At 35.5% G+C, this 22,625-nt stretch overlaps 1 protein-coding gene across 1 annotated transcript; it reads left to right on the top strand.

Moving 5' to 3' along the window:
* Positions 1–820: 820 nt before the first annotated feature.
* Positions 821–3,001, top strand: LOC145122644 (uncharacterized). Its single transcript, XM_079058207.1, has 2 exons — positions 821–1,281; positions 2,410–3,001. The coding sequence occupies exons 1-2, from the start codon at positions 1,027–1,029 to the stop codon at positions 2,647–2,649; spliced, it is 495 nt and encodes a 164-aa protein (XP_078914333.1). The 5' UTR covers positions 821–1,026; the 3' UTR covers positions 2,650–3,001.
* The last annotated feature ends 19,624 nt before the right edge of the window (positions 3,002–22,625 follow it).

Genomic DNA, 22,625 nt, shown 5'->3' with positions numbered 1-22,625 from the left:
GTGTTTGCATACCTCACATTTGTTCAAATATCTCTTTACATGGCTGTCATCAGCCATCCCTTAATCATGGCATCAGCCCGCATCCATGCCATGTACATGGGAGACGTAGATTCTTGTTTCTTAATTGATCAATCGATCAATCCTACTTTGTTCTTTGCAAACATAAAATTCACATCTCTTGTTTCCATTCATTAAAGTTGTTGTCACTCAATACATTGTTCACCTGCATCTGCTTAGGGTAATCAGACAGATAGATGTAATAGGGTGAGTTGACATTGATGGTATCTGCTGTCTTCTTGCTTCCTTCTCCCTTCTCACCTGTCATGATCGCTCCCACCTTGGTATTTCCTTAATGGATCAATCGTTCTGATACCATAAAAAATTTGATAACAGGAAACATTTCTTTATTGATTAAGTTCTCAATGTTTACAATGCAAAGATTATCGATCCTTATATACAAGGATATGAAGAAACGATTATCTAATAAGATAATAGATAAAAACCACATAAGATAAAGATAAGAGACTTGTTGTTATCCCAATTGAATGATATGGATTTCTTTACAACCTTCTAGTTTATATGCATTAATTTTCTTTTAAACATAAAAAAAATTGATTTTTTCTTTTTCTATTTATTGTTATTATTTTTTTTGGTATAGTGCAGTGCAAGAAAAATAAAATTGTGTAATCATACATTCATACCGTGTTTATTTCATTTGTTTGATTTATTTTCGATGCAACCAAACCAAATAAATATTAAATTTTAATTAAAAAATTAGGAGAAAATATGTGGTTCATGGTTTGATTCATAGCGACGGTATTAGTGATACTCAACTTCATCTTACAACTTACCAGCATTCAAATCACACTCACCGTAGAAAGACTCTTCAGACTCCCCCAAAGCCAAAGCCAAAACTCTCAACTTTGCACAGCTAAAACCAAATTCCCGATTACATTAAATCTACCAATCTGTGCGCATATATGCATAGTCGTAGTCTGTCGCCGTAGTTTAATTTCGTACGATTTAATGGGGCTTTTTAAGAAGATCGCGGGATATCTAGGGTTAGGAAATCACGACTTGCACGAAGTCAACAAGGAGTATGACGATGACAAAGATATTAGTGGGAACAATCATCTGAACTCAACTGAAGAAATTCATCATCATAATTATAGTAATCTCCCCCGTAAAGGATTTAGTGTTCCCGTTAAAGTTCCTATAGATAGAGGTCAGCAAATCGGCCCAGTTTTAGTGCCCTGTGTAGCCGGCGATGGCGGTGTTCAGGTAATTCTCTCCATTTGTTTCATTGTCTGAATTTCCGTTTTATAAATCATGAACATTGTTTAATGTCAAATCTATTGCAACCTCTTAACTTATTACCAATTTTTCGTCAGTTAGATTGTAACTTCGGTAGATTTGCTCGTGTCTGATAATCTATGATTGCTTTCGATGATCAATTTGGTTAGTCTGGCTATCAGTTTACCAAATGACCTGATTCTGGTTGATAGATCCTAGATATAATGAATTGCTTCTTCTGTCCGATATCAGAATTCTGAAACCGCGACTCTGAGATGTGTGTGTATTTAGTGCCAAAGGACTACCGTATGTATCAATTTGTCAGTTGGAGGTTCGGAGAAATACATTGGCATCTAGAAGTTTTAGGTTAAGCTAGAATTAACATGAGATACAAAGTACGAATGTTTTTGTCCCATAAGGCCATAAGCCTAAGTGTTTCTGTGGTTGGTATGATGGAATCAAGAATGGAATGGAATGGTTCATTCCATTGAATTGTAAAAAAAAAAAAAAAAAAACTGTTTGTTTGGTCTGGTGGAATGAAATGGACCATTATTGAAAGTGAATAATAGGATTCCCAGGTGGGCATAAAAGGAATATCATATGACTCTAAGAGATGAGGCGTTTAGTAGTGAAATTCTAGGGTTAAAAGGGTATTTACAAGGAGGATATGCTGACAGAAGAAACTCTCGTCTGTGCAAAAGACATGAATGCCCTTCTCATCCTAATCATCAAAAATAGCCCTAGAAAGTTTGTTCATTTCCTTTTAGGGATCATATTCTTGGATTCACTTTCAATTGTAACAAAAAATGTTCTTTTCTAAAAATGGAAAGACGACTTTTATGGTTGACTAAATGCAAAAATTTGAAGATGAATAAGGTATATTTATATCTGCATCTATCTCACAAAAACTGTAACACATTTTATCTTTTCGTTCTTTATGGATGGATGTTCAATAAAAGTAGAATTATTCCCTTTTTCAGAAAGAATCTAAGTTACCTATTTGCCTATATTTACATGTTATAAATGTATATTGTTACTTCTTGCATTTAACCCTTTAATCATTAAAGGGTATTTTAGACATTTGACTTTCTTCTGTGTTTGTTGTAATGGATTTAGGGTTTAGGATGGTATGCACGTCGTTTAAAGATAGATGAAGATGGAGATGTTGCAGACGAGTTTCTTGTGGAGAACATTCTAGAAACAGAAGAAATACATCAACAACAAAAGCAACAATTTGTTCCTAAATTTGAAGTGAAATTAAACATGAAATCTGCAAAAGCAAGAAACCCGATTTTATCACGTGAAGGAACAATCCAACACTATGTGGAATACCGAGGTCGGTTACTACTGGCCTGAACCCCCCCCCCCCCCCAACCTACCTACCCCACTCCACCTGCTTTTTGCAACTCTTAGAAGAATTGTATATCGGTTTAAAAGAAGAATTCTCTATTGCTGTGTGTTGTGGTTTTGAATGTGATTGGCTTTGTGGTTTATATAATCAACAAACATTTATCCCATATGCTTGCTTGTTTTTTTACATGTTTACCCCTGGATGGATTGGTTTCGGAAGACAATAGTCTTTTTTTCTTGAGGGTATTTTAGACGTTTGATTAATGGTTTATATTTTTGGTTAAAGTATGGATGTTTGGTATTTGTATGTTTGTTTAGAATGTGAAAATCTATATACTTGTGCTTTGGGATTTTATCATTCTCGAGGGTATTTTAGAAATTTGTTTGGTAGTTAATATATTTGGTTAAATTACGATTGTGACCTACCATATATATGCAAGGTGAAAATCTTTAAGTTAGGTATGAGGTTTAAATCTAGGTGTCGCCTTTTGAAAATGATATATTTATATACACTAGCTTACTCTTTTTATATACTAGAGTTCATCTATGAATATAGTTGGCCTATCTTGTGAACATGTTAACTACTTGGTATCTCCTTTTTACCATATTCGTATACTATTAGAGACCGGTTAAGAGAAAATGAGATACAACTTAAACAAAGGACATGTTATAATACTTCACAATAAATAACAGTATAACACCATCTATTTATAACTAAAATTACAAAAATAATTCCATAAAATGGCAAATACCTCGCATTATGTTATAAGAGGGTGTTGATGTTTCATTTTGATCCTAAAAAGGACTTTTAGATAAAAATACTTATTGATTTATGATGGTAGTAAAATGGAATTTTAAAAATGTGTTTGGATTGATCTTTGTGGTGGGAAAAAGTCACTAAGTTGTTTTTTAAAAAAATATTTGTCTTAGCTTTAGATAGAGTATTTTAAGGTAATATTGACTTTTACAATTCAAAAAGTTATAAGAAGTTTAGAAAAGTTACAAATTCTAACTTCTTAAATGTTCTTTTCTTTTTGTCAAACATTTTTTTTGAGTATTGACTTTTCAAAAAATTAATAAGTCAATAAGTTATTTTAAAATGAAATCTCAAACTCTCAAACACCCTCTAAGTGTGGTGAGTCAAATTAGATAAAGTGAAATAAATTCAAAAAGAACAAATTTTTTTTCTAGTAATCAAATAAAAGTTTGTTGCTTTTTGTTAATTTTCTGAGATATTGAGTAATCTAACCATTTTTTTAGGTTTTTTAAAAAATATAATCAAGTTTTTTTTTTTGAAAACTAACCTTTTGGTCCGGAATGGATCATTCCGGACCCGAATATCGGCCCAAGCCCAATGGTATATATATATATATATATATATATATATATATATATATATATATATATATATATATATATATATATATATATATATATATATATATATATATATATATATATATATATATAGGTCCCACACACAAAAAATCTGGAATACGCATTCCGAAATTAGCAAATCCGAAGCACGATCTACCCACATTTCGGACCAAATTTTAAGCATGGATTCGTCAAACCAAGTAAGTTCTACACTTTAAGTTACTTTGCCCTTGATTTTCTGAAACAATTTACGTATTCCAGAATTGTTTGGAATGGTCCGGAACACAAAGAATAAGTCCGGAACAACTCCGGAATATCTGGATCATCTTTTTTTTTTTTTTGAATATTTTTCTTGTTGTACGTGTATGAATGTTATGTAAGTACCTTGTATTGTGTTTCTGATCGATTGTTTTAGTCCGGAATAAGGTATTGTAGGGGTTCCGGAATGGTAATGTAGGTCCAGAACACGATAAACGTGGCCCGAAACCCGATCTATTCCGAAATGATGACCCGGAATAACTACTATGTATATATATATATATATATATATATATATATATATATATATATATATATATATATATATATATATTCTAAGTATTGTTTAATAACTCATGTTATTCCAAAGACGAGTTAGCGTGGATGTTGTTAAAAAAAGTGAGTTTTACGGACGACGAAGTTGTATTCCATTTACAGGAGCTTTCGGAATTGTGTCCGATAAAGGTAAATTCGAAAAACAATAATTTTATAATTATAATTTATTTTTACGGTAATGTATTAAAATGTTCTTGGAATTTTGTTTTTACAGATAAAAAATGACGATGCTGAGTTTCAAAATAAGATAAAAAATAAACCAGCAAAGACATTCATAAAATTAAGAAAGAAATCAGAAAGGGTATCAAAACTTAAATTGAAAGCAGATAAGACTTCAAAAGATGGTACCGGAACAAGTGCTGACAAACCTGTTATGATAGACTAGTTGCAATTATGTTTGTTTTTGTTACGCATATGTTTCAGGAAGTGTTTTTATTATTATTAAATACGTTTATGGACATTGGTTTTTAAATAGTATATTAATATAATTTAGGTATATTCTATTTTCAGTCTCTAACATCCAGTGATTTGAAATTATGGGTTCGTTTTCGGTTTTAGGAAATAAAAAATCCGATAAAAACCGAAACCGAACCGAATTTTTAAAAATATACGTTTTTATGTATATATTATATGGATATATATATATATATATGTATATAGCAAAGTAATATCACAAACAACTTTGCTGACTTGGTGCAACGCTTACGCTTTACAACTTCATGTCTTGAGTTCGATTCTTGTTACCATCATTTTATTCAAATACTTTGAATTTTAATTTTATATATACATTCCATCTCATCCCACATCGGCTGTGGGATGAAACTCTTGCCAATCTCAGTCCTATATAAAAAAACTCTTATGTTTTCATTTGGTGGAGGATAGGAGGTGATCCCACATTGCCCATTGGAAAGAAAATTGTGAATCCATTCCTCTTATAAAAAAACTCTTATGTTTTCATTTGGTGGAGGATAGGAGCTGATCCCACATTGCCCATTGGAAAGAAAATTGTGAATCCATTCCTCTTATAAATAGAGGATCACACAAGCCTACTGAGCCTACACCACAAGTTGGTTTAGTTCATTGACTTAGCCCTCTTCGACAAGGTTTAACTTGTTTTAGATGGGTTATGGTCTAGTTTGTTATTTAAACATTTTGAGTTTTGGTTTAAAATCGATGAACCCGAAACCTAACCGGTGAAAGCCGAAAACCTAACCCATTGGTTTTGGTTTGGGTTTAGTTTTAAGTTTTTGAAATTGAGGCTATTGGTTTTGGGTTTGGTTTTAGGTCAAAACCGACCCAATCCGGCCCATGCTCAGTCCTAACTCGAACGATGATGATGAGTTGCCTATAGAGTATGATATACCACGTATTGAAGACGAGCAACGGCGTCTTATTGATACGACTTCATTAGAAATGATTCGTGATTATTAACGTGCTAAACAACGAATGGTAATACTTGAAATCCCATTACCGCCTTCATCGGCCGAGGACCGGAGAAAAGTAGCATTATATAACATGCAAATGCTCCTCATTACCATGTCTGTAGATATACGACAATTTGTGAACACAATGGACATTATCGAAGAAACACATAGGACAACTCCAACAATAGAAGATCGAGAATTGAATGATAATGGTTTCGAATAATTGAGACTTACATGAAATTGTTTGAAAATCATGTAGACACAACTAGTTTGCATCGGATGCAAGTTCCCAGTTATCGGCCAGAAATGTTATCTAATTTTAAATATGGATATTGTAATGTCTTTTCAAACCGAATTTTATAAAAGAAACGGTATGATTATCTAAAAGGACAATTATCCTTTTTCATTAACATTATTGCAAAGTGCGTTATAAACCCTAATACATACTTAGATTGGTTTCCACAAATTATGAAATTGTAAGGGATACATATTTTGTTCCCGGTCAATAAAATATCCTCTAATTCTAACAACATCTGTTATACGGTCCCGTTCTAAACGCAACTTATTGATCTCCTTATTTGCATTTTTAATCTAGTTCTTAACTTGTTTCACTTCTTTCATCTCTTTAGCAACACATTTTTCTTTTTCGTTTACTTGTTCCGCTAGATTGTCTGCACATTGATTTAGTGTGTGACTTCTTTCAGAGTCCCTTTCATTTGCTTCTTCAGTAGCCTTCATAGCTTGGAAAACAGCATCAGACATTTTATCCGGGAGTGGGAAATCTGGGCCTTCCGGAAACGGGTTATTATGTGAACAAACATAACAATCTTCTTCTTCACAATGCCAAACACCATCGTGAGATGAACTCATTCCAATTTTATTTCAAACGTTGGGGATTCATGCTAGGTGCATTTTAAGGTCAAAAAACAAGTGTCCGAAATAGCCATTCCAGAAAGTGGCTCCGGATCCGGAATGGGGTTCCAGAATAAGGGTCCGAAATACTGTCAGGAATCTATGACATTTACTGTTCGGGATGACTACACATACTGTCAGGAATCTATGAATTTTACTGTTGGGAAATGACTACACATATTTCAGGAATCTAATACATCCCAAAAATTTCAACAAATCTAAACTTTTCAAAACAACCCATTTATTAACAAAAGTGTTTACAAAAATATTGTCTCTAAAAACATTGTCTCGAAAACATGATTTAAAATCAGAGTCTCCCAAGACCAGTCTGTTGTAAACCAAGGATGTGTAAGGTCACGTCTTCGCCTAGCCACGAAACATCTAAAAAACCTGAAACCATAAACAAAACTATAAGCACAAAGCTTAGTGAGTTCCCCCAAAGTACCAACACAAAACAGATAACATATACAAACTAACAACATGTACTGGGTCCACAACTAAAAGAATGGATTACCCGTTAGCCCACAGTATGAGTATGGCTTGCCTATCTGGCCCACAACACATATCTAACTTTCTCCTGAGCCCACAACATAAGCCTGGCTTGCCCTCGAGGCCCACACCTTATATCTGGCTTGCTCCCTGACCCAATCAGTCATCGGACCGAATTATCAATGTTCAACCCTCAGTACGAGTCTGGCATACCAACCGATCCTCAACTCATATTTGGAATGCTACTGAGCCCTCAGTATGAGTCTGGCATGCCCTACCCGACCCTCAGGTCACATCGGGAATGCTCCAATACCCTTAAGCCCGTAGTACGAGTCTGGCATACCAACCGGTCCGCAGCTCGTATCTGGAATGCTACTGAGCCCTCAGTATGAGTCTGGCAAACCACTCGGTCCTCAGCTCATACCTGGAATGCTCCAGGGTTTGTTGGCTACAACACGAAGCAATACAACCTCAAGCCAACACAACATGTTCAAATATATAATATAACAAACATATATTGATAATCAGGGAAACTGGATCACAGGTAGTCCTATAGATCTACCAGACAAACATATCGGCAACTAGCATAATCATGCATACCTATTCCATACTCAACATATCAGTGTCTAGCAGGATATCAATCCAATAAGCCGGCCTTGGTGCCTTCAACCCGAAAGTACAGTGAGAAAAACTCACCTCGCACTGCCGAATCATACAGACGATCCCTGGCTGCTGGCTGACAGATCTATGAACTGTCAATATCAGGACAACACCCCCCATCAACAGCTGATCCTATGAATAATCTCCGACTGCAGATCTGCTAAGCATTAATCTGATGATGTAGTAGTTAGGGTCAATAATTGTAACTCATTTTGAATTAATAAAGAGGAATTAATTGAATATTATGTGAATTATGTGATTTTATGTGCATTATACTTAATTATAAGATATAATAAATTAAGAATGAAAATAAGCCCCAAAAATAAAAATATAGATAAACCCTATATCTATGAAGAAAGTTATAGTGGTCGTGAAAAAGATTCTGAAGATATAAAGAACGCCGAAATCCGAGTTATAACGAAGAAGTTATGACCCGTCGAAGTTTCGCGACAAAACCGGCACGACGCTGTGTGACGTAAAAAGTGAGTTTACGATAAAGTGCTTTTTAGCCTTACCAATCTAAACGAAAGTCGTAGTATATGTTAAACCGAGAGTGTGCATAAAAAGAACGTCCAAATCTGACTTCGTATGAGGATGTTATGATTTTTGTAAGATTTGGCATAGCAATGTGCAGCCCGGAGTTCGAATTTTATATCGAGTGATTTTTAGCCGAAACAACCTAAATGAGAATTGAAGATCTCATTAATAGGAGTTCAACGATAAAAAGATAGTCGAAAACGGGGCCCGTATGTAGAAGTTATGAATTTTACACGGTCGTTAAACAGTGTAATCTTCTCATACTGTTTAATTTAAAATATGTCGAGAATTAGCCGATGGAGTCAAAACGAGAGTTGTAGATCTTGTCAATACCTACATGTGGATAAAAAGAACATCGAAAACAGAGCTCGTATGCGAAAGTTACGGGGTTTAGAAGTCGGAAGGGTGCTGCAACGAAGTGGGTGACGTGGTGCAATCTGAGCCATTGCTTTCTCCCCACCAGATGACGAAATGTGGCACCAACTCGACGAGTTGGACCAGCAACTCCGACGAGTTGGGGGCCAAAAACTCGACGAGTTGGGCCAGAAACTCGACGAGTTCACCCATTTTCCAGCCTATAAATACCACCTAAGAGTTCCTTCATTTTTCATACTAAAATCCACTTCCTCTTCTCTCTACTCACTCTCTAAACCTCCCAAAACACCCCCAAAATCCTAGGAAACTTACCTAGCACTTGAAGAAAGCCCCGGAGCACCAAAAGGCTCCGAGAAAAAGAGTTTTTAGGTCCGGAAACTTTGCCCCCGCAGAGCCCGGCTTTCAAGCAAACCTCCCGGTTTCGTCGAAGCGAAGCGCTGTCCAAGTTGGAATCACCACCTTATCAAGTGAGTGCATAGTTACTTTCATTTTACACATAGATATGAATTATTTTATATAAATTACGTGCTATGTGTGCATATTATCTGTGTACTTGAGGTCTGTGCTGGATGAAAGATTTAAACTTTGTTTTTCAGATCTAGAGCTTTTTTTTCTTCAGATCTGAACCATATATGTTGTTAGAACAATGTTCTATTAGGATCGTTAGATTCTATGCAAGCAAACAATTATGAACGTCAATAAGAACACGAGTATGGCTTTGAATATGTCGTATGATTAATGCTTTAACACCTCAGAAGAGCTCGATTAAGAACTTCGACGGTAGAGGTGTTTAGGGTTACAAAACAATAAACGTAATGATCAACAACGTATTATGCATACATGCATGCATATTTATAGTATACCCTACTAGATAATCATGGATGGACAGGCCCAATCCGGATACAAAACATAAAGCCCAAGACGCAACACAATTAAACTCTACAATCTCCCCCTTTGCGTCATTGGAACCGAAAGCTCACTTCGGTTGAGCTGCAAAAGTCTTCTTTATTGTTTTGAACACCTTCGGAATGATAGCCAAAAGATGATGACGAAAAGTTATGTACCACCGAAGCATTTCAGTGAAGTTCTTCTTATTAGCATCCGAGTTCTGCTTGCACCGATGTATAATGTTGATGATGTGCTCTAAGCAGTCGGTTGAAAACAAGTGTTTATCCACAAGAGCGAATAAAAATCTGTGAGATTCGCCTTTGGTAAACATCACAGTAAGATGTGTTGAATCTATTTGACCCATTCTCATCTTGTTCACATCTCCTGGTTTCGGTGTTGGCTTGATGGTCGGTTTCTTGTTCATCACTTTTGCTATTTCTTGATCCATAGCCGCAACCTCATGGATGTAAGAAGCCAACATCCTCTTCAAGTGTTCCAAAATCGGCTCATATTCCCTCGGATTTGTGAGCAGAATGTTGAATAGCAAAATCCAATCATGAGGGTTTAGATTTGGAAGATCTGCTAAAGAAATAATCGACACCGAGTTTACAGATCCTCGTGTGATTTTGAAATTAACATTCACAAACTTCCCAATAGGTGTTGGTTTGAGTACCTTGACAGTGATTATTTTCTGTGGGCTCCATGTCAAGTACTGAGGTTGTCCATACTTCAAATAGAAATCAATCAGCTCTCGGTCAACTTTTGGATGAGGAAAAGGAACCTCAGCAGTCGAGTCAAAGCAGTGAAACGTGAATGCTTTTCTTGTGATTGGCATGTCGAACTGCAAGTCCTTAGAGTTATCACAGTCAAACGAAGCAACAGGTTCCAACCAATAAACACTTGGAAACTCTATAGCTTGATTAATAAGTGCCTCTTTAGTCCATAAGGGAAACAAGGCCTTCTTGCAGATCAAGGCTTCTTCTTCTTCCTTGTTTCTCCTTTCCCTCTCCTCTGCTTCCTTTGCAACCTTTAAATTCTCATCCAACTCTCGGTCTCTCTTCTTTCTTTGGAGAGCCTCAGCAATTGTTTCTTCCACATCACTATCACTGTCATCATTGATCTCCTTTCGCTTAGCTTGAGAACCAGAACCTAAAGCTACATTATCCTTCAGTTCGGTTGTGACTTTGACTCTCGGTGGGGTAGTTTCTGTTTTCACAATCACCTTCTGTTGAACACCTTCTCCCCTTGTTTTGGAGAAGTGAATGGCTCCAAAACACCTTTCAATTCGTGTAACATGGCAAGGGCATGTAGAAGTTTTGTAGTGAGATGATTTCTGATTGTCAAAGTAAGAATAGGATCATGAGCATCAAGAAGATTGGTCAACATGTCCTTCACATCTCCTGCATAGCTACGGAATACAGCCCTTTCGGTTTTTAACAAAGAAATCTCTTTTTCTGCTTGGGCTAGCTGCACTTTCTGTACTTCAATAGTAGAGGATTGTCGGGCCAGTTCTTCCTTCAGAGCACTTTCTGTTGCTAGATTAGCGTGAAGAGATTCAAGGCGAGAAGTCACTGAGCTGATAAGGGATGAATTCTTGGTTTGAATAGATGAACGTACAGCTTCAAACTTGATTTGCTCTTCTTGAAGAGACTTAGAAAAGGAATCCACAGAGGCTTGAACCTTGGCTGTATTTGTGTCGGCATGCCCTTTCAGCGACTCAAGGAAAATCTGAGTGGTATGAACAATGTTAGTAACATCATTGGTGGCCTTTTTGCAAGAGGAGGTAGACACATCAATGGCTTTTGTGGATTTTTCAGTTGACTCTATGTATTGCTCTAGAGCAGTATCCATAAAGGCTTTGAGCACCACTCCACTATAGGACTTGCTGTCTTCAAGCAACTTATCCAACTTTTCATGAATACTCTGCAAGTGTTGGCGGGTAATAGGAGCATCATCATCCTCATCAGTAGGAAGCCGATAGGGATGAAGTATGTAGAGTCATACTCATCATTAGCACCACCGAGAGTGGCACCAGAGTCGGTTGAGTTAGTGGGGGAAAGAGGTTTAGTGATGACAGGAGGTTTGGTTTCAGTAGTTGCCCCCGTATCAGATACGTTGACCACTACTGTCGGTTCAGGAATAGTGGTGGTGGTAGACTGGGAAATGATTGGAGGTGGTAAGGGAGTTGTAGAAATAGGAGTAGAAGTAACTCGTGGTGGTGGTGGTAAAGAAGTTGTAGTTGGTGATGTGGTAGGTGGAGGAATAGGTGGAACAGAAACTGGAACTGTCGGTTTCGGTGATGAAGGTGGGGTAGGAATTTTGTCATGAATAGGTTCGGTTGGAGTTGGGGAGCGGGGAGGAGTATTACCTCTCGGTGATTCATGATGACTTTCCTCTTCTTCATCTTCTTTTTCATTTTCTGAGGTAGGAGGAGTGAGACTCTTGGACCTTCTGGCCATCTTTTTAATCTTCTTGGGCTTGGAAGAATCTCCTTTATCAGACTTTCGCTTCTTTGACTTAGGAGCCTTAGACTTGTCCTCCTCTGTTGTCTCCTTCTTTGTTGTAGCCCTTTTCCCTCGGTTTCCTGGCTTGTCCACAGCTTCCAGGGCAGCCTGTTGTTCTGGAGAAAGGACTCTCGGTCCTGTAGGAGTAAGTTTGTGATAATCAGCCATTACCGTACTCTGGACTGTGACACATCGATACATAGACTCAGGAATAGAGCCATTGTGAGGGAACTTGATTGGATCAGCAATAATGATCTTCTTGGTGTGAAATGTGGCAATTGATGCGACTAGGGCATCCTTCATTACAGGAATGTCCAAAGTATCAATCGCCCTGCGTGTGATAAGAGTCCAGAAGCGACCACATGAAATTTCTGAATGCCTCGTAGAAGTGTTGAGGCTCTGCACCACTTGAGACCATATAATCGTCCCATAATCAAGATTTAGACCATTGTAAAGTCCATAGAGAAGGGTCAGAAAAGCTTTGCTGGTGCCATCAGATCCACCGCTCCTTTCTGCTAAACTCTTGATGAGAAGAGTAAGCAATCCATTCCACTGTGTCACACCCCGCTAAAGCGGAAACACGAGGCGTGGCAGTATAAAGGGTTTCATAACAAAAGTTAAAATACAACACCAACCATAGTTTAAAAATCATTTCAAATTTACAATGGGTTTGAACAAATTTTTAAAAGAAATTACAATGTAAACTGAAATACAACACATGCGAATGCTCCTAAAAGTGATGTATCCCTAAGTGCCACTTACTCGATGATTCCTGAAAAAGCATGTAAAACGAGCGTCAACTATAAAAATAGTTGGTGAGTACTCACAGGTTAAAAATAATATTGGTTTCATGAATCGTAATCAAAGTTTTAATAGAAGTTTCCATAAATAAGGTATATTGTTAAAATGAGTAAATAAGTTTGTATAAACAAAGTTCATTGTCATCATGAGAGATAAAGTATGTTGCCCAAATGAGTAAATAAGAATATGAACGTTGCATCTCATTTGGGCAACATACTTTATCTCTCATGATGACAATGAACTTTGTTTATACAAACTTATTTACTCATTTTAACAATATACCTTATTTATGGAAACTTCTATTAAAACTTTGATTATGATTCATGAAACCAATATTATTTTTAACCTGTGAGTACTCACCAACTATTTTTATAGTTGACGCTCGTTTTACATGCTTTTTCAGGAATCATCGAGTAAGTGGCACTTAGGGATACATCACTTTTAGGAGCATTCACATGCGTTGTATTTCAGTTTACATTGTAATTTCTTTTAAAAATTTGTTCAAACCCATTGTAAATTTGTAATGATTTTTAAACTATGGTTGGTGTTGTCTTTTAACTTTTGCTATGAAACCTTTTATACTGCCACGCCTCGTGTTTCCGCTTTAGCGGGGTGTGACAGAAATGGTATCAGAGTCGAAGGTTATAGAGAATACCGATTTTCCTTTGGAGAACCACAACTATAGCCAAAAATTTTCTAAAAGTTTTTAAAATATAGAACATACTACTGGTATAACTAATTCGAGTACGCATTATTGGACTTTAATTAAGTATAGCCTGGCCAACTATGCTTAATTAAGGAAGGTTAATGTGAGGCTGGAAACGGTTATACTAGAATTATGTTCCAAACAATTTTCAACTTAAACTTTTGAAAAACAAAATTTTTTCGGTGTGCGTACGGGCATTGCATATTATAGGCATTCATCTAGATACACTTAGAAACTAAGTGCACTTTTATAACAATGCCTTTATTTAGAAATATTCTTACCCCTTATCAAGTGCTAGGTTAACCACTTAGGTTATATCACTAGTCACTCTAGGAGCAATGCAATTAGTACTGGGAATGAGTATTCCTCGGTAGCTGTTGACTTTAGATGTAAGGTTAGTAGTTAGATATACACAAGTAATAATCTTAAGTCGAAACCTATTCCAATTATTCCTCAATACCTCTTCATCGTCTTCGTACTAGAGTTACAACTAGGAAAGCGTTCCGATACCGACACGGATGAAAATTGGAGCATCGCGTAAGGAGGTTTAACCCATACGTGAGACCTTATTACTACGTTACGACTTAGCTCTAGGTTGTTTCCACCTTGAGCTTAAAACTTAACATAGGATGTCCCTTTGACCTCTATAAAAGGTCATAAACTACATTGACACCGTAAAACGTTTTTCAAACAATTTTCATAAATAATTTCTTTTCTTGTCCTTTATCTTGAGGAAAAGACATCAGTACTCGCCTTATACTTGCCTTATACTCGCCTTAGTATTTAGGTACGATCATCTACACTAATCTACCTATCCCTTACTTTTAATCTTCCATCGAAAAGTTATTTTGCTTCATGGGTTTTGTTTATCATCGATAAAATATTTTATAACCACTTTATACAACTTAGTAGACCATTCCAAACAATGTAAGCCATATTCTCGCTAAAATCTTTTGACAACTTGCTTTAACTTAACAATTTTCTTCTAAACTCAATTTAACCAATATTGGTTTTAACATTGCTATTTCAATTTCAATTCAAATCCATTTCAATGGATAGATATGCTTTTAAGGGCATATAAACCATTTTAAACTTTGCTTACCAATTTGACACGTTTTCGAAAAACTTAGAAACATTTTCTTTTATAAAAGTGTTTAAATTCTATTCTATAAAACTTAGACATATGACATTGAAGTTCATATTACGTGTAAAAGCTTCATCGGATCTTTCAAACCACTTTTGTTTTGACTCTTTTGACCACTTTCTTATTTAGGCATTGTACTTTACTTAAATGTGTTTTCTTGAAACCGAACATGATATTTTTTTTTTACAACTTTCTACTCCAAGCGTGATTACAAAGCATCACTAATGCGTACATTTCAAAACACACCTTATTTGTATATTTTATTACAAATTAGTTAAATAATCTGTAAAACTTCTAAAATATAAAGCATTGCAAAACTTAGTGTTCACTTTTAAATTTCCAGTGACGCACCTTCAACAATGTATAATTACTCTTCTAAATCTATTGAGTCTTTACCTTATATGTTTTAACTATTATTGAACTCCATTCTAAAAAGTCAAATTGTCAGATTTTCAACTACCATTGTAGTGCTTCTTCTTTTTCACAAATGGAGTTTAACTTAATAGATCACTCATGATTTTTAGCAAACACTTTAAAAGTTCCACATGTCTATTTAATCATCAACATACATCAAATATTGAAGTTTGAAAAATATCTCGACTTGGCTTTAAATCTACCTATACATATTATTCTTAAAATTTTAACGATAGCAATCATTGTCGCCGGTACCTTCCTTTTCTATCCCCCGCACTTGATTTCTTGCTCTCCTTCTAATTTTAGATATTGCACACCCACGATAATAACATAATACATTGACTTTCTGTCTATTTTGCTTCTCATGGTATCATGTTCGTACACATACAGACTAGAAGTCTACCCTGTCGTTTTGAGCGATTAATACGTGTATAGTCGTGAGACATAATTTTGATTTAGTCAACTTTGATATATTCAATTACTCCTTTTATCATATACATCTTGTTTTTATTTTGAAATATAGTATAAACAAGTGATCCTTATTTACATTTGCTCTTTCGTTCTAAATTCGGAAACTTGATTTAAAATGCAAGTTTCATTATATTTTTCCTTATAATTAATACACAAGATGAAGACCCTTATGCTTATAATTTTTCTATATCCGGAAAATATATGTGAATGATATGTTTCCTTATGTTTCTTCTTTCCTTTAAATACATCAAAAATCTTGGATTTTACTATTATATATTCTCTAAATGATTGTTTTGTAGAAACACTAAATCAAGAATCCACTATTTTCAATGATTGATATTTTTACACATTTCTTAAAAATAGCATTCTACTTTGCAATTTTCAGTGAGTTCCTAAACTCTCAAACTTGTTTTCATAAATATTTTGACTCCTTTTAAACTTGTATTTGTCTTGACTTAGACAATTATTCAATTTTACAAAAAGCGTAATATCAATATTTCTATAAAAAAATTCCCTTAATGACGACTTAAACATTTAACATTAATTAATCTTTATATTATTTTACTACTTCGTTTGATCGCCAAAAATGTATTTTCATTATCTTGGAATTATTACATATTTTGATAATAGTGAGATTAATTATCATTTCTAAACACACATTTTGATAACAATGAGATTTTTATCACTTCTAAACACTTAAAATGCTATCTACACAATGTGATTTCATCGCCTCCATTTGCAACATTGACTCTCTAAATATATATATTCTTCGAATATAGTTCTATTATTGTAAGAGTAACCGTAGTAGTAATTATAGCCTCAGAGATCCTCAATCATTTCGTAACTTATTTTGTAGACGACACTTAAATAGCCTTTACATTCGAGAGGTACCAAAACTTCGTTGCCTACCCTTAGTACGTATCTTTAGGAACTTACCCTTGATCATTTATTTTCATTCGTGCTACCCCTTCTTATTTCGGAATATGTATTTTCCAAATTTAGTAGCCAGCCCGGAAGTGAACAAATTGTTCTTAATCCCTTCTTTATTAGATGACGAATTTACACTTAGTGCTGATTTAGAATGCGACTTAGGAATCAATGCGGATCAAACACTCAATGTAGTTAGTGCTTCAGCCAAACTTATAGCGCTCTCTTAATTCAGATAATATCTAACTAGATGATCTTTTTCGACTAGGTCGCCATGGTTGGATCATGATTCCATGACCCAAATTTTCCATAATCTAGACGAAAGAACTCGAATTAAGGAGACATTAATTTAATTCTAGCTAAAGAGCTGCACTCTTCCCTTGAGGAATTAACCTAAAATAATCAAAGAGCTCTTCAAGTCACCACCTCTCCAGCTATACAATTGTATTCGGCTGAGTTCTAATAGAATACGTCACGAATTGAATTTCGGGACGAAATTCTTTCAACCGGGGGAGACTGTGACAACCGTCAAAATTCGAGTCGGTTCTAGATTTGACTAAACTTAGTTGCACGTACAGGCACGACACATACTAGACTTAGTAACTAGAAGCTAAGTTATAACCTACTAGGAACTTGGAAACAATTAGAAACAATGGATAATGTACTTAGATTTCATATTGATATGTGAATTCTACAACTACTTAACTGTAGAGGCTATCCATATTCGGGTCACTCTTTGACTCGAACACCTTTTCATGAATCATATACACACATTATGCACTTGACCTAGTGGTAAAAATTAGGTCGGAGTCTCGTGGAACTTAAGTCAAAGTTGAAACTATGACTAGTCTACTTGGTTCTTCAAGTTCACTTGAATCTCGGAACCACTACATATAAATGCCAATAAACCGACAAAAAGGAATTAAAAACATTATTTATAGCTATAAAAGAGTTATAAGACTCAAAATTAATTTGATGCCTCCAAAATTCAATCTACCTTGATATCTAAAGTTTAGCAAAATCCGAAAAACCCTAAAAACCCTAAAAGCCCTAAAAACTCATATTTATAAACTTTAACCTTAAAAATCCTATAAAAACAATTATGAACCTTATAATATTATCTTATCATAATAATTATTATGAAATACAATCATTGAAAAATAAAGATTTAGTTATTAACATTTACCCTTGATTTATAAGTCAAAAATCAAGAGTTTTATGCATAAAAACTAGGTTAAGGTGCACATTTTATAAAAAGTTGGATATTTTTATAAAAGATTTGAATTTTTATAAAAGAAACAAGAGAGAGGGAGCCTCTCCTCCCCTAAAATTCGTTCTCTCCCTCCCCATATCTCTCTCTCTCACACTCTCATTCTCCAACATACACACATCTCTCTTCTTTCTCTCTCTAGAAAACTCTCTCTACCTTCTCTCTAATTTTTTTTGCATAAAACTCTTGATTTTTGACTTATAAATCAAGGGTAAATGTTAATAACTAAATCTTTATTTTTCAATGATTGTATTTCATAATAATTATTATGATAAGATAATATTATAAGGTTCATAATTGTTTTTATAGGATTTTTAAGGTTAAAGTTTATAAATATGAGTTTTTTGGGCTTTTAGGGTTTTTAGGGTTTTTCGGATTTTGCTAAACTTTAGATATCAAGGTAGATTGAATTTTGGAGGCATCAAATTATTTTTGAGTCTTATAACTCTTTTATAGTTATAAATAATGTTTTTAATTCCTTTTTGTCGGTTTATTGGCATTTATATGTAGTGGTTCCGAGATTCAAGTGAACTTGAAGAACCAAGTATACGTCATAGTTTCAACTTTGACTTAAGTTCCACGAGACTCCGACCTAATTTTTACCACTAGGTCAAGTGCATAATGTGTGTATATGATTCATGAAAAGGTGTTCGAGTCAAAGAGTGACCCGAATATGGATAGTCTCTACAGTTAAGTAGTTATAGAATTCACATATCAATATGAAATCTAAGTACATTATCCATTGTTTCTAATTGTTTCCAAGTTCCTAGTAGGTTATAACTTAGCTTCTAGTTACTAAGTCTAGTATGTGTCGTGCCTGTACGTGCAACTAAGTTTAGTCAAATCTAGAACCGACTCGAATTTTGACGGTTGTCACACACTGTGATGGTAAACAAGACTTCTTAACCTTTGTAACTGTGGTGAGCACATCCGTATACCCCATCTCGTAAAGCATCGAAACTAATTGAGTAGTCGTGATAAAGTCTGGCGAGATGACAGAGGAATCCACGGCAAGATGCATCAACGAACAAAATCTCCCCTTTGAAATAGAAGCCTTTTTATTATGTATTTGAAAGTAGATGTGTTCTTTGTTCTTGTCATACATGACAGTAGAGTAGACCTGCGATAAGAGCGACATCGGAACGGATTCCACCTGCGTTTGGGCTAGAACCAACGGTGAATACTTCAAACATTCAACTACGTGCAGCATATATGAATCATACAAAAACGGATTGAGTTCGATGATCATATTTTGATTTGGCTTTATCGAAAGCAATGTGGACGAAGCAGTCTGATCGTGAACTGATGAAGAAGCCGCCATTGTTGATCGAAGAAGGAAGATGAACAGTTTGAACTTGCCTTGTAATTTGAGAGAATTTGTTGCTGGTAAAAGACCAACAAAAGGAGAACCCCTTTATATACCGTTGCCAAGAGAGAGAAAAATCATGACGATAATGACGTGATCACTAAAACGTCGCTTGAAAAAGTGCGATGTGACAGTGTGGTTACTCCCAGGAATACGTCAGCACGCGTGGGTGTAGAGACCGTTCAAATTCACGCTCCCAAATTCTTATCTTCAATCGTCGTTTGAAATTCTGCGTCGTTCCAAAATTCAGGATAACCCCTGTTTAGCCAAAAGATAAACAAAACTCGAACCAACAACAACTAGAAAGTTGGAAAATAAAATTTTCGTGCAATAGAGTGACAAAAGATAAAGAAATAAAGTAAATGTGTATTGGATGTGAGTGATTTCTCATTATAAGACAGAAAGCATGGGATTCCGGGCAAGAATTGCTTCCTTCAAAGTCAAGAGAGACTTGAAGTGCTTGTGTGGTTTCCCGAAAAATACGATCAAGTGTTTATAGAGAAACATTGAAAGGCTTCTTTTAATTGTTAGGCTTTGGGTAGCTTATCTTCAACCGAACTTCGAGTCTTAACATAAGACCGAACGTTGGAAGAAGTACTTGTGAGACCGATGTGGTCTGTTGAACAAGTAGGTAGGATATTTTATGATGACTAAAGAAGATATAGAGATCTTAAAAACAAAAATAAACTAGATCTTTATGGGAAGAAAAGCCTTGGTGTTAGACGAATTCATAAAAGATCACTCAAAAATAAAAATAAGATTTCAATCGGTAATCAGTAAGATCTTGAATGTAAGAATTCACCGTCAATTCATTATAGGTGTTGAATTTTGGGTTTCACTCAGCACGTGGTATACGCATCTAAGATCATAAACACAGATTTTGTGCAACCATAAACCTCAGTGGTAAGGACCGAGAGTCTCAAGGGTTGCAGTGATGAACCGAAAGTAGATGGAGAATATAAGGAAGGTGGTTTAAAGAACCGAAGGTACCTTCTGCTATATAGGTGGGACAATGCAGAAAAACTCTTAACTCATATGAGAAGAGTAAGGTAGCTCTAGACTAAGTTAATTTTAATAGCCTGATTAGGAAGAAACGATAGGTAGAGATCGATTCATTAAGGCTTTGCTCTTAGTCAAAGAGGCTTTGGTCAACATGCAGCAGCATGCTTCTAGGGACCCTTAACTAGTTCTTATGGAAATGATTGTACCTGCCTTAGCGTCAAATTCTGTCGGACTGGTTCACTTATGATCTAATAAAAAGAAAGAGCAAACAAACACACCACACAAACAAAACAAACAAAAAATATTTTTGAGATTTGAAGATTTCTGAAAAATAATAATAAAAAAAAACAGAAAGATAAAATATTTTCGGAGTTTTGAAGTTTTCTAAAAAAAAATAAAAAACAGAAAGAGAAAATATGTTTGGAGTTTTGAAGTTTTCAAAAAAAATAAAAATAAAACTGTTAAAAGAATAGAGATTTAGAGAAAACACAGAATATACAACCGAAACCTTATCTTTATTGAATGAAGCGAAATAGACCGAGCGTTCGGTTCATTTCGGTTCCCGAAAATTATGGAGCCGAAATATACCGAGCGTTCGGTTCATTTCGGTTCCTTAAAATTCCAGAGCCGAAATAGACCGAGCGTTCGGTTCATTTCGGTTCCCGAAAATTTTGGAGCCGAAATAGACCGAGCGGTCGCTCCATTTCGCTTGTCTAATTTTAGTGTAAGATTTGAGGATTCGGTACCGACTCTGCTTCCATCATTCCCAGGCCTTGTAAAATTTTATTGAAACTTGCTTCAGGTAAGGCCTTAGTGAATATGTCAGCCAGTTGATCAGAGGATCGAACAAAATGCACTTCCATGTTCCCATCTTCTACATGATCCTTGATGAAATGATATCTAAGTGCAATGTGCTTAGTCTTTGAGTGTTGCACAGGATTATGACAAATCCTTATTGCACTTTCTGAGTCACGATAGAGAGGAATCTTCTTCATATTTAGCCTGTAATCTCTCAGTTGACTTTGAATCCATATGACTTGAGAAGTACAAGATGCAACAGCTATATACTCAGCTTCGGCTGTTGAAAGTGACACGCAGGTTTGCTTTTTGGACTGCCAACTAACAAGTTTTCCATCAAGAAATTGGCATCCACCTGTAGTGCTCTTTCGGTCTAGACCATATCCTCCAAGATCAACATCAGAAAAGGCTTGAATGAAGAATCCAGATCTTGCAGGATACCAGAGACCGAGAGATGAGGTTCGCTTCAGGTAACGAAATATATTCTTCACTGCCACCATGTAAGATTCTCTTGGATTAGCTTGAAACCTGGCACAATAACAAATAGAAAACATAATGTCCGGTCTACTAGCTGTTAGATACATAAGGGACCCTATCATTTTGACAATATAGTGTTACGTCAACAACAGGTTTTTCCAGAGATGGTGTTAACTTAGTGCCAAATGCCATAGGAACCTTCACTTTAGAGTCTTCTGTCATGCCAAATTTTGTTAGTAAGGTCTTTGTATACGCCTCCTGGTTGATAAAGATACCTTCTGGTCCCTGTCTAATATTCAAACCAAGGAAAAAATTAATCGGACCCATTGCGCTCATTTCAAATTTAGTCTCCATCAACTTTCTGAATTCAGCTGTTAAACTGGGATTCGTAGAGCCGAAGATGATGTCATCGACATAGATTTGAACAATCATTAGATGTTCGCCTTCTTTCTTTCGAAAGAAGGTTGGGTCAACCGAACCTTGCTTAAATTTCGACATTTTCAGAAAGCGAGTTAAAGTTTCATACCAGGCCCTTGGTGATTGCTTCAAGCCATATACCGCTTTATCCAGTACATAGCAATGATCAGGAAATTTCTCATTTAAGAACCCGGGAGGTTGTTCAACATACACTGTTTCTTCTAATTCTCCATTCAAGAAAGCGCATTTGACATCCATCTGGAAAACTTCGAAGTTTTTGTGAGCAGCATATGCAAGGAAGATTCTTACTGATTCCAACCTAGCTACTGGAGCAAAGGTTTCCTCATAATCTATCCCTTCCTCTTGACAATAACCTTTAACCACCAACCGAGCCTTGTTGCGAATGACATTACCCTCTTTATCCAATTT

Source organism: Lactuca virosa, chromosome 6 (assembly GCF_052849685.1).
Source record: "Lactuca virosa cultivar CGN04683 chromosome 6, Lactuca_virosa_CGN04683_v6, whole genome shotgun sequence".
Lineage (NCBI taxonomy): Eukaryota > Viridiplantae > Streptophyta > Magnoliopsida > Asterales > Asteraceae > Lactuca > Lactuca virosa.
The sequence above is the reverse complement of the archived record's forward strand: the minus strand, read 5'-3'. Positions and strand labels throughout refer to the sequence as shown.